The sequence below is a fragment of the Sebastes fasciatus genome, chromosome 24 (genome assembly GCF_043250625.1).
Source record: "Sebastes fasciatus isolate fSebFas1 chromosome 24, fSebFas1.pri, whole genome shotgun sequence".
Taxonomy (NCBI): domain Eukaryota; kingdom Metazoa; phylum Chordata; class Actinopteri; order Perciformes; family Sebastidae; genus Sebastes; species Sebastes fasciatus.
The window spans coordinates 2,486,676-2,500,611 of record NC_133818.1 but is presented as its reverse complement, the minus strand read 5'-3'; the positions used below and the strand labels follow the sequence as shown (position 1 = coordinate 2,500,611).

The window sequence follows — 13,936 nt, the reverse complement described above, 5'->3', positions numbered from 1 at the left end:
AACATCATCACACATGAATACAGTTGGGCTCATTGGATCCACCAGAGTCTCAGCTTTACAGTGATACCCAATTTATGTAATTCACGACTGTTTATGGACCCCAGTATGCAGAAATATTCAAACACATAATTTTAGAATGTGAGAAAATAGCACATTTATACTGCATTCAAAAAACTGCATGTCTGTAAAGGGGAGACTCGTGGGTACCCATAGAACCCATTTTGATTCACATATCTGGAGGTCAGAGGTCAAGGGACCCCTTTGAAAATGGACATGACAGTTTTTCCTTTCTAAAATTTAGCCTAACTTTGGAGTGTTATTTAACCTCCTACATGGTTGGTACCAATGGATTCATCAGCTTTTCTAGTTCCATCTGATATCTGTAGCTTCACTCCAGCTCTAAAACTGACCCTGCTACAGCCTCTGAAATCAGTAAAGTAATATATATAGATTACTAATGCAGGTAGTACTACAGATCTTGAGGATCTTGAGTACTGCTTTTCTGAGAACACCGACAACATATAATCATATTCCAAGACTCAACCTCGTCCACATGATCAGAAATATGAGACTCAAGGGGTTCGAAGAAACCAGCCGTTATAATTCAGTCTTTAACTCTTTATCACATCGTGCTCTGTGACTAATCGTTGATATTATTGCAGCGCGAGGACTTTGAGATGTAATAAAACAGCTGCTTCAATGACTTTAACCTGAAATAAATGAGCTCTCTACGTACCTTTGAACGCCATCAGGTGTTGGAGTAGTTTGACCACATGCACTGTGGATTCACACACCAATAAAACTATCACAAGTTTAAACACTACGCTGCAGGTAATTAGCTTCATTGGCACATTAAAGTAAACCTGTAAAACAGAGGAGTCACATGCATGAGGCTGGGATGGCTCGGGGCTTTACCCGATCATTTTTGTGAGACAGGAAGTTGTGAATCAGCTAATTGACCAGGACTTAACCCAGAGGTGAAGCGAGGAAGCCTGAAGGGGATTCAAACCATCCCCCTCGTTTCCTAAATGACTGTTTGATGAGCTCGCAGGCAGCTGACATAAGGGAGATATGGATGGTTTAAAGATATACCTGCAAAATGTATCAAAAATAAATAAATAAATGAAGAAAAATAATATTACAAATAAATGAATTGATAAAATGTGACATAAATTGATATTTCTGTTTTAATCTGCTTCTTTATTTATTTATCTTTGTATTAATTCCCTTATTTATTTACTCTTCTGTTTGATTTCCCCTTTTATTTATTTATGTTTTTATTTCTATTAATTTTTAAATATATTTATTTATTTTTGCATTTATTTGTTTATTTTTGCATTTATTTTATATATTTATGTTTTTTCATTTGTTTATTTATGCATTTACGCATTTCCCCCGAACCAATTTATTTCTGCATTCTTTTCTTTATAAATTTTTTTTTTTACAAATAAAGATATGTGTGATGAATTTATGACTATACAGTGCCATTAACATCCATAGCCGTGCATAGTGGCGGCTGCTCCGGTGTCGTAGGACAGTTGTGCTACTTCTTTGCCGCTCGTCACTGACATGTCTCAGGAGTTGTGCAACAGATAGAAGTATTGATATGAGAGGTGATGAAGGGCATCTATTTATGGCCATCTGTGAAAGTGGGAATGAGGTGTGTGTGCACATGCAGCCAGTTTTATAATAACTATAAAACAGAGCCAGAGTTTTTGTCAGTGTGAGTTTTCTGGAGTGATAATGAACTCAGCCTCAGCTCTGCAAACCTACAGAGCTAAATGAGTTTATTTCAGCCACATATGGCTGTTTAATCCTTGAATAGCATGCATGCATTTTGGTAGGTTCTGAGAAGTGCTCGGCTTCTGTAGGAGAGAGGTGTTGGTTTGGGACGGACAGCAGACGCTGAAGGATTAGAAACGTGGAGTTTTTTTGCACATTTCATGGAGGTCATCTTGTCTCATCGTGGCATGTGCAGCGTCAGCTGAGGCCTCCGGATAAAACCCAACGAGACCTCGTTTTTAATCCGCCCCTCCTGCAAGATCAAGGCAGGGATTATTCACTGTGATTGTGCCGAGATTGTGCCGAGGATCGGCTGGTAAGGTTTGCATGTCACTTCTGCTGTGCTTCCCCTCGTAAGAGCAGACTTTAAAACCTCTAAGCTCCCATGTGATTTCATTACTTTCGCCGCTTCATACAATCTTAATGTTGGTGGTTTATATAAGGAGGATATTTAATGTTTTGTGTTCCTGACCTTGGTTGACACTCAACCAGCTGTCAACAGCTGGATGATACCAGCAAACAGTCCTCTAATCCTTTACTCGAGTAAATACTAGGGCTGGGACGATACCTTATCTCCCGATCCGATACTATCACGATACTTGGCTGCCGGTTCGATATGTGTTGCGATTTATTGTGATTTTTATTAACTTTTTTAACACTAGACCATGGGAAAAAGTTGAATCATACACTTCTAAGGACTTTTATTTTGGGAAATATCTAAATGATTCCAGTAAAAATGTTTGATTTTCAGCATGTATGTAGTCAGAGATGTCCTGAAGTCAAATAGATCAGTCATTGTCAGGAATTATTGATTACATTTTTTCCAGCAACTCAAAAATGGAAGAATAAAGACATTTCCCTCACAAATTAGTGGTATTTTCTTTTTAATTTATAAGGGAAATGTAATGTTTTATACTTCTGGTGAAACAATTTCTTTTCCCACCCCTAGAAAAAACTGCAAAAATATTCAATTAAAAGTAATTTCACAGCTGAGGAACTAAATGTAGACCTCGTCTGGTTCAAACTCAGGATGAGTTCCTGATAGTGACTGGCAGACTCCTGGCAGGTAACTTTCTGGCAGATGAGCTGTCCCTGAGAGGCGTTTTGGGAGGCGGGTTGTAAATTCAGTCACTAGTTCTTTCTCCCAGTTAAAAGGAGGTTAAAAGGAAGGCTCCAGTGGTGGAAAAGGTGCACATGTAGCTCTTGTGGCTGATTAAATGTGTTCATGGCAGGTAGTCCTGAAACAGTTTAATGATAATTAATGTTTCCTCCAGTCAACATTTAGCTTGTTTGATTGATTTCAGACTAAACTTTTGTTTTGGCTACCAAAGACCACTTTAATAGAACGACGTGGATGTGACAGTGATCAGTGACAGTTTTTTTTTTCTCTGGATGTCAGGTGATCGACACTAGGAAGCTGAAGACTCATTCAAATTGTTTGTTCTTAATGAGGAAATCAATCAAACCAGATAGAGAAACGTTAAAATAACTTACTCGTAAAACTCAGGTGTATTCATGGCGTTTCCATGACCTCACATGCCACTCATTCTCAGTAGTGTCTGATCGAGCGGTTCACTGGACTAAGCTGATTAGAGTAATGAGCTTTCAGCAGAACCTGAAGAGCGCAAAGATCTCTGTGTCATGGTGTACTATTTCTGTAGTTAAGGAATCAATACAGCTATACAAGAAGTCACGCAAACAATATCGGACTGAATAAAATGTATGTTTTCTACACACTCATCAATAACTCTCATTTAAATGAGATGGATGTGATGTGACTGCTTAAAATGCTGTCAAAGTTAACGCAATAATGACGCATTAACACACATTCGTTTTAACGTCACCTCATTTTTCTCACACATTAATGCAACTTGAGATTTTTAGGTTGTTTTTTAAAGTGAAGATACTGACATCATATGAAACTAGAAAGCCTGATGAATCCATTGGTACCAACAATGACATACTGGTTGGTCACTAAGGAGGTTAAATAACGCAACAAACTTGTGCTAAATTAAAACTGTCATGGCCATTTTCAAAGGGGTCCCTTGACCTCTGACCTCCAGATATATCGAGTGTCCTTTTACAGACATGCCCACTTTATGATAATCATATGCAGTTTGGGGCAAGTCATAGTCAAGTCAGCACACTGACACACTGACAGCTGTTGTTGCCTGTTGGGCTGCAGTTTGACATGTTATGATTTGAGCATATTGTTTTATGCTAAAGGCAGTACCTGTGAGGGTTTCTGGATCAATATCTGTCATTGATTTGTGTTGTTAATTGATTTACAATAATAAATATATACATACATTTACATAAAGCAGCATATTTGTCCACTCCCATGTTGATAAGAGGATTCAATACTTGACAGATCTCCCTTTAAGGTTAATATTGAACAGATAAAAAATTTGCAATTCATTTGCGATTAATCGCGATTTGCTATTTTAACCGATTGACAGCCTTAAACCAAACACATTTGTTTTCCACTTGTTACTGTTTTATGAGTTACTTAACAGATTAAGAATTCACATTCAGCTTTAATTATAATATATTAGCTGCATATCATTTGTGTTTCTTTCTTACTTTCATTTTTAAAGTTTTCATAAAATTTATTTTCTCATGCCTCTTTTGGGAAAAAGTCAAATGTCCATTTGATTTTATCAGAAACAAACTAAAATCTTTGAATTCAAATTCAAAAGTCAAGCTTGCAATTTAATTCCCAAGTTTAGGTTGCACGTTGTCTAACGATTTGAAAATGAAAAGTCAGTTTCATTATCCGTATGGCAGCTCCGTCTGTGTTTCATCCATTTTAATTCAATCTGGAAAAAATAATTTAAAGTGGATAATCTGATAAACTCAAACCCCCAAAAAATAAGCATTCAATCTGCCTGTTTTTATTTGATCATGCATCATGTGCACACAAATTGAAAATCAGATGTTTAAATTTTGATATTGGCAGCCATAAACTACCGTAACAATGGACCATATTTCTATTGGTGTTGCAGATTTTAGGACTGTTTTCACTGCTGCTGTCTGGTGCTAAACTTAATTTAGTCTTTCTATTCTCTACGTGGTTTCAAAGAAAATGGACGGTGTCAGGGAATGCATGCACTCTTTAGAGGAGCCTTTTTATGCTTCAGTGTTGCTCCTGCTCAGTGTTTGTAAAATAAATGTCCAGTTGTCTTTAGGTCACGTGTTCCTGCTAGTTTAACATGGAAACCAGTGAGTAAAGCACCGTGGGATCTTGGTGTGTTGACGTTGTTTTGTCGGTGTTGACAGGTCGACAGAAGGCTGCAGGATGCTGTGGCTGCTGCTCTGTCTGCTTCCTCTGGTGACCGGCAGCAGGATCGTCGCCCAGGACGTCGCTCATAAAGAAAGACACAGCCACGGTGAGTCGAGGACGTCAGTGTTATTATTTTTATTCTAGTGAAACCAGACTTTATGGGCAAAATTCTGTAAAAAAAAACAACCTTGTTGAATGTGTGCAAAATCAAATTTAGGAGACTTATGTAGAAGTTTTTCCAGCTTCTTCTTCATCTTAGAAGTTTGTTAATTAGGAATTGATTAAATGTCACTTGATCGTCACTGCGTGTGCTAATTATGTCTCCATGATGCCTTAAATCAAAACCAAACTCCAGATGTTGCTGCTGAGCTCCAAACCGGCTCTGATCCTCCATCATGCTTGGCGTTATCTGCTCTTGCACAGTTTTCTCTGTATCTTCAATAATGTGTAATTGTTTTGCACCTCTTTGTGGTTGTTTTGGGTCTCTTTGTGGTTGTTTTGCACCTCTTTGTGGTTGTTTTGGGTCTCTTTGTGGTTGTTTTGCACCTCTTTGTGGTTGTTTTGGGTCTCTTTGTGGTTGTTTTGGGTCTCTTTGTGGTTGTTTTGCACCTCTTTGTGGTTGTTTTGGGTCTCTTTGTGGTTGTTTTGGGTCTCTTTGTGGTTGTTTTGGGTCTCTTTGTGGTTGTTTTGGGTCTCTTTGTGGTTGTTTTGGGTCTCTCTGTGGTTGTTTTGGGTCTCTTTGTGGTTGTTTTGGGTCTCTTTGTGGTTGTTTTTGGTCTCTGTGGTTGTTTTGGGTCTCTTTGTAGTTGTTTTGCACCTCTTTGTGGTTGTTTTGGGTCTCTTTGTGGTTGTTTTGCACCTCTTTGTGGTTGTTTTGCAACTCTTTGTGGTTGTTTTGCACCTCTTTGTGGTTGCTTTGCGTCTCTTTGTCGCCCCCTGAGCCCTTGGACCCCTGTTTCCTAGTAGGCCCGTTCAGGCCCGTAATAAATCCATAAAGGAATATAGAGGACTAATTATTCATGATGGATTGTCTGTCTAAAGTGATTAAATTAAATAAATAAATAAGATATTGTGAGATAAATAATCTGAGGAATAAATACAAACAGACTGAAGATATTGTTGAGTCTGAACCCAACATCAGTTGTTGCTGCTGTAAATGAGCAGACTCACTGTCAGCACACATTATATCTGTCACACTTCATGTTTCATCTTCATGAAAAGTCATTCATGCTTTTGACAATGAAAACTATTTTGACAGATGTCACAAGGAATGACTCATCTGTTCGATTCCCTCAGCTAATCGGCTCCATTTAGTCAGTGTGACTGGACTTTTGTTCAGAGAGAGAGAGAGAGAAGAGGAGCCTCGGGGAAAGTATCACATGACTTATCTCTTATCTTTGTTGTGACCTCTTTTCTCAAAAGGAGAAACCATCTCATATCCCATAATAATACATTTTTAATCTCATTATTTTTGTCAAAAAAAATGTTTCAGAACCAAAAGTTTTGAAAGTGAAAACTGGATTCTGACCATATGGCCTATTGAAGCTCACAGGAAATGAAATCTGCAGTAGCCATTTTATTCACAAACATTTCCAGATGTGAATCTGGAGGATGAAGATGATGTCAGCCCCACTTTTCCTCTGCTAATCACCACTCAGACAAATAATTGCTGCTAATTTTCCAATAAAACGTGTGTTGTTGATGTTGGAGCAGGTGGAGGAGGATATGTTATGTGGATCACAGGCCTTTACAGCTGCTGTTAATAATTCCACATCATCTTGATTCTGCCCACATTGTGTTGGGATCTCAGTATGTAAAGTTGGTAGAGAGGAGCTTGTGGCCTTCTTCTTTCTAAAGACTGTGGTCAGATGATGCAGGTGACGTTTACACGCTCTCGTCTGGTTGATATCCAGCCACAATGCAAGCAAGAGATCCCCTCCAGATCCACAACGCTACTTCCATATCATTGTTTTCTGCAGTTGTTCTGTGCCACAAGTTCAACAGTTTGGGAAATTCACTTGTTTCCTGAGAGTTAGAAGTGAGAAGATTGATACCACTCTCATATCTGTACAGTAAATATGAAGCTAGAGCCAGCGGCCAGTTAGCTTAGCTCAGCATAAAGACCGCTAGCCTGGCTCTGTCCAAATCATTTGTCTCTTTTGTGGTTGTTTTGCACCTCTCTGTAGTCGTTTTGAGTAGGTTTGTGCATTTTTTTGCATTTCTTTGTGGTCTTTTTGTGTAATTTGTGGTAAATTTGCATCTCTTTGTGTTCGTTTTGCGTCTCTTTGTGTCCCCCTGAACCCTTGGACCCCTGTGCCCAGTGGGCCTGTACAGTAATAAATACATGAAGGGTACCATTTTAAAACTATCCACATTGGCGCCTTGAAGTAACCTTGAACACAGAAATAAATACGACTAATTATTCATGGTGGATTATCTGTCTAAAGGGAGTTTAAAGTCTTTACAAGTTGATTTTCATGAAATGAAACAGAAGAGAAGAAAGTTAAAATGTTGGTTTATTGATATCATTCAGTATCATGTATTCATCTTAAATGATTAATATAGGAATTGCTCTCCCTCATGGCGCCTTGGTGCTATTAAACCCCGACTTAAGTCACTGTTAGAAAGAAACCTGATGCAGCACCAGCAGTAAATCTGTTACACTCGGGCATGCCAGATTTGCTGCAGGTATGAATTTGTTCAGCTTTGTTGGCGCCCAGCGTGCGTCCTTTCTTTCTTTATTTCTGAGAAGTGGAGGTTGTTGATTAGAAAGTGCCTGCAGCGCGGCTCACTGAGCTCCTTACAGCAAACACAACGGGCCTTTGTTTCCCCGCTGCCCTCAGACTGTAGATCCATGCATTCTCTCATGGATTACTGCTCGCCTCCCGCTGCTATGATCTGTGAAGGGCACACAAAGTCTCGCTGCTTTCATGTACGCTCAAGGTTTTTCTCTTTAACATCATGGCCAGGACAGAAAGTCTTTGTAGTGGCGTCTATGCACCTCATAGAGTAGAGGAAGTGTTGAGTCCAGCTTGTTCTGGACCTCTCACCTGTAGTTTACTCCGTCAGAGTGAAGACATTTTGAATCTGTTCAAAATGAACCTTAAAGGGAGATCTGTCAAGTACATGGGAGTGGACAAATATGCTGCTTTATGCAAATGTATGTATATATTTATTATTGTAAATCAGTTAACAACACAAATCAATAACAGATATTGATCCAGAAACCCTCACAGGTACTGCATTTAGCATAAAACAATATGCTCCAATCATAACATGTCAAACTGCAGCCCAACAGGCAACAACAGCTGTCAGTGTGTCAGTGTGCTGACTTCACTATGACTTGCCCCAAACTGCATGTGATGATCATAAAGTGGGCATGTCTGTAAAGGGGAGACTCGTGGGTACCCATAGAACCCATTTACATTCACACATCTGGAGGTCAGAGGTCAAGGGACCCCTTTGAAAATGGCCATGACAGTTTTTCCTCGACAAAATTTAGTGTAGGTTTGGAGCGTTATTTAGCCTCCTTCATGACAAGCTGGCGTGACATGGTTGGTACCGATGGATTCATCAGGTTTTCTAGTCTCATATGATACCAGTATCTTCACTCTAGCTTTAAAACTGAGCCCACTACAACCTAAAAAAACTCAAATTGCAATAATGCGTTAAAGAAACTAGTGGCGTTAAAATGATTTTGCATTAACGCTTTAATAAATAGTAATATTTTTTTTTTAAATGTCTCTATTTAGTCTGTAAATGTTGAGAGATGAGTCTCACTTCCACTTGATGAGCATGTTAGTCTGCAGAAGGCAGGACTCTTCTGACTTCCTGCTGTTTTCAGACGCCGATCAATTTTCCACTGCTGGTCTAAATCACTGTCATGGGACCAACAGCTGATGGACAGACGTGGACGAGATGAATGTGTGTGTCTGTTTGAGGCAGAAACAGATGAAGTTAGGAGATGGATTTTCTGGAATTGAGTGAGACGAGAGATGACAGTTGGATAATTGATTCTTCTAATTGATTTTGTTTTTTGTTTCCTGTTTTTTTCAATATTCGTTTTTTATTTTCCCTACAACTAATCACCAACGTCGACACTGAAGCTGCGTTAGCCAGCGTGCAGTTAACTCAAGTTCATCACAAGAGCTTCCGTCTTCACGGGAAACAACTCCCTTAGGTTTAGGCAACAAAAGTACTTGGTTAGGTTGAGGAAAAGATGTTGGGTTGGGTTAAAATAACTACAGAAGTGGCGTTACTCAAGTACGGAAGTTACGTGAGAAATAAATCAACGTTGACTTGTGGTTTCATACGGGAACACGATCGCTGGTCTCCTGGTGAAAGTCTGGTGTTTTTAGACCCACCCATCCACCCCGACCTCCTCCCTACACAGCGTTTTTGTCGCTCTTCATACTTCCTGGTTCACGATTACGTGAAATAAACACAAATTGATTTCTTGAGATATATACGAGTGAATTACTTTTCGTAGGTATAGCTCTGAACGGTGTATGAGACCAACCTGCGCTTTGTTGTTCTTCACAGATGAGGTTGCCGTGACGACGAGGCCTCACATCTATTACTGCCGCTCGCCCAACATGGAGGACTTCAGCTGCTGGTGGCATCCGCTCGACAACCTGACGGACGGAGAGCAGGTCACCTACGTCCTCACCTACTCTAAAGAGTACGTACGCAACACACACACACAAAGTAGGCTACATGTACTGTACTTCAGTATAGATTTGAAGTACTTTATTCAAGTATTTTTAACTTTATTATTTACATTTCAGAGGGTGTATTTTTGAGTACTTTTAATAACTTTTATCGAGGACATTTAAAACTTCTTTACTTTGACTTAAGCGACATTTTGATTACAGGACTTTTACTGTAATTCAGTAATTTCACACAGTGGTATTTCTACTTTTACTTAGTAAGGGATCTTTACTGTCCCGGATTTTTTTCACCAAAAAAATATGATTTATAATTTTAGGTTACAATCTTAGGTTCTAATGCTGATTTTTATTTTATTTATTTGACCTTTATTTAACCAGGTAAAATCAATTGAGAACCAATTCTCATTTACAATGATGACCTGGCCAAGAGGCAGCAGCAAGAGTATAAAAACACAGTCCACACAAGCGACACAAACAGCACAGATACAGTACAGTATGACAAACTGTAGTGATATGCATACGCATTCCTGTAGGGCTGCAACTAATTATTGTTTTTATTCTTTTATGGTTAATCCGCAGATTATTTTCTCCATTTAATCAATGGTGACATCATCTAATGTCTTGTGTTGTCCGACTAATATGGAGGACGGAACCTGCCAAAATAAATGATTTAATAAATAACTCAATAAATACATAAATATGTCATTAAAAGTAGCAAAAATAATATTGAAAATAAATGTAGCCATTAATTAATTGATAAAAATGTGACATTTATTGATATGTCTGTTTTCAAGACTAAGAAAGACTAAAAAATCCTCAAATCTGAGGACCTGGAAACATCACATTTTTAATTTTTTTGCTTGAAAAATGATCGTGACTTATCAATTAAATCGTTGCAGCTTTTCATTCCTGTACTTTCATTATAAAGTCTCTGTCAGGCCTTTAAAGTCCTTGAATCAGAGTATCTGAGAATATTTTCTATGTTGTTTCTATGTTGAAAGGAACAAACACAAACTGTTGACACAAAGTTTATTACGTGTAGAATATAATTGTTTGCAGCAGCATTAAGAGTTAAGGAGCTCAAACCAGGAAATAAACTGGCTGAGATCAAAAGTAGACTTTGAGTTTCTGGGTCATATAAATTCTGCCGTTTAAATCCAGTTTGATTTGTCGTGCTCCACCTCGGTGAGAAGCTTTTAACACGTCGATATTTCAGAGCCGCTCTGAACTCCTGAACGCAGCCTCACGTGGCCTCAGCCCGATGCCAGCCAGCACACATGGCACACACAGCAAAGAAACTGCTCTCAGTAATCAGGACAAATTTGATTAAGCCTTTGACCTGACGTGGCATCGCTCACACAGCTCCATCGATTGTCCCATCGCTCTCCTGCAACCACGAATGTAAATCTGGGATTATGTGATAATAAAAGGCCAAAAAACAACCAGGAATAAAATGCAATAATAGCGATAAACAGTGGTTTTGATCAAAAGAAGGATCTGAAATTGGGGGATAAAGATTTTATATCCTAACATCATCTATTATCTAATGTTCACAGTAAGGGGCCCAAACAAGAGTGTCCGGACTACGTGACCGCCGGCCCCGACAGCTGCCACTTCGACAGCAGCCACACGTCCATATGGAAGATCTACTGTCTGAACGTGACCGCCGTCACCGCCCACGGGAACTACACTTCCCAGGAGCACTGCCTGGACGTGGCAGAGATAGGTAAGGACTGGTGGGGATGTGCGGGGAACGCTGTAGTTTAAAAACTCACCATTGCTGTTTGCCTTGTTGTTAGTTATTTATCAGGACTTCTCAAAAATCAATTAACAACACAAAACAATGACAGATATTGTCCAGAAACCCTCACAGGTACTGCATTTAGCATAAAACAATATGCTCCAATCATAACATGGCAAACTGCAGCCCAACAGGCAACAACAGCTGTCAGTGTGTCAGTGTGCTGACTTGACTATGACTTGCCCCAAACTGCATGTGATTATCATAAAGTGTGCATGTCTGTAAAGGGGAGACTCGTGGGTACCCATAGAACCCATTTACCTTCACATATCTGGAGGTCAGAGGTCAAGGGACCCCTTTGAAAATGGCCATGACAGTTTTTCCTCGACAAAATTTAGTGTATGGAGCGTTATTTAACCTCCTTCATGACAAGCTGGTATGACATGGTTGGTACTGATGGATTCATCAGGTTTTCTAGTCTCATATGATACCAGGTCACCAATGGAGTTTGGTGCAAAATTACACGTGTTTCCGTTAGCTCACCGGCGCTAATTCAACACGGGACACAGATCAGATATACAGCGTAATGCAATTTATGACTAATTCAAGTCAAGCTAGATCATTATAAAATTAAGCATTTTTGAAAAACTAGTTTAAAATTAATTAAAAAATGTAATTACCAATTCCACTGAACACCACGATGCCGCCAGATAGAGCGGAAGCAGCCGACTTAACCCGCTGCAGGACAGTAAATCCTACTTTTTGAATATATCTTCAGCAGAGTTTTAAATCAGTAAAAACACTGTACAACTTCCCATTCTTTTTCTTTCTTTCTTTCTTTCTTTCTTTCTTTTGGTGTCTACTACTGCTACTACACATATACACATACATGTACGTAACAGTAATACAAATGCATTTATGTTGGATCAATGTTAGCCTATAATTCATTCTTACGTGCCTCCACTTTATCTAAATCAGTTCAGGTTTATTTCATTTGTGTAGCACACAGGTTTTGCACCAAAAACTCTAAATGTTATCCTAATGTCATCTATAGTGATTATTTGCACAAAAACATACAATTCAAATGATTAACGATGATGATTAATGATTCAACATTTACAGGGTCGACATTTAATAGATGAATGCATGCATCGAAAAGCACGTAGACACTGCTCTCGCTTCAGAGGAGATTCTGTATGAAAACAGCCCGAATCGTCTGCCAGCACTTAATCTCATTTATTGGGGAGTGAGTGCGTGTTATTATCCAGACGCTGCAGATTGAGACTCCATCAGTCCACTTCCTGAGCTGGTTTGAGATGCAGCACAGTTGGAGGTCTGCTGTGTGTCATATATATATATATACATATACAGTGTATATGTATATATATATATATATATATATATATTTATGTATATATACATACATGACTTGTAAAGCAGCCTCTAGTGATCTTTTGTTCAGAAGAGGTCAGGGACGTCGCTCTTATCACGGCCCCGCAGGGAATTCAACGTCTGCAGACACAGCAGGGCGGCAGCCTCGCCATTACACCGGCTTCTGTGCAACTGAAAGGTCATTTCTCACATGTTAATATAGAATAACTGCAACTAATGGTGGTTTTTCATCTTCAGTCAATTCTTAATTCTATAAAATGTTAGAAAATAGTGACTCAAAGGTCACACCGACGTCTTCAAATGTCTTGTTTTGTCAAAAACAAGAAGATGTTTAAATTGTAATCCTGTAAAACAGAGAAAGGCAGCAGATAATCCCACTGGAGAAGATGGAAATAAAGATGTTTTTTTTCATGATAAATGACTTAAATGATTAATAGATTATCATTAGTTGTAGATCAGTTTTCCAAAGATGGATTACTTTACTGATTGTTTGACCACTAATTGCAGCCCGGTACTCACTTTCGATGTGTGTTTGATGCCACGATGATAATTACATTATTTCATTATTATAGAATTAAACAATAAAATAGAAATATATAAAAGTAGAAGAACTAAAAAGGAAAACTAAATTATGTTTATCATATATATCATATTTAGTGAGGGTAGTTGGATATGATGATACTTATACATAAATCTATATAATTATAACATGCAGGCTTATTTTCAATGGTAACATTTGGAGATGCTTGGTGCTGAAATCATAAATCACTTCAGTCTATCAATCTAAAATTTGGACCACAGGTTAAAGAAATGTTGAAGGAGACATGATGTGAATTTCAGCTCGATCGCCCGTATTTTTACTGACTTACTGTGTCTGAACAAGAAGAACAACAAACCAAAAGGAACCCCAGAGTATTAGCTTTACATGATAGCATGAGCATGCATCAGTTGTGTTTAAAGCTTAAAAATATAGATATAAACATGCATAAAATGAATAATAAATGGCTATAAAAGTTTAATAACTGCATGAATAATGGAGGATGTCATCTTATTATAACAACCTGCGTC

The 13,936-nt window shown here is 38.6% G+C and overlaps 1 protein-coding gene and 1 long non-coding RNA gene across 2 annotated transcripts in view; one reads left to right on the top strand and one right to left on the bottom strand.

The window, feature by feature from the left end:
* LOC141762808 (uncharacterized) overlaps positions 1 to 13,936 on the bottom strand; it is a 196,991-nt gene that overhangs the window by 142,082 nt on the left and 40,973 nt on the right. The gene's annotated exons all lie outside the window — the stretch shown is intronic.
* Positions 1 to 13,936, top strand: part of crfa4 (cytokine receptor family, class I receptor 4) — a 31,253-nt gene that overhangs the window by 12,099 nt on the left and 5,218 nt on the right. The window contains exons 2-4 of the mRNA XM_074626593.1: positions 5,062 to 5,171; positions 9,608 to 9,746; positions 11,292 to 11,461. Of these exons, the coding sequence (XP_074482694.1) occupies positions 5,062 to 5,171; positions 9,608 to 9,746; positions 11,292 to 11,461 (419 nt within the window). The remainder of the gene's footprint in view (positions 1 to 5,061; positions 5,172 to 9,607; positions 9,747 to 11,291; positions 11,462 to 13,936) is intronic.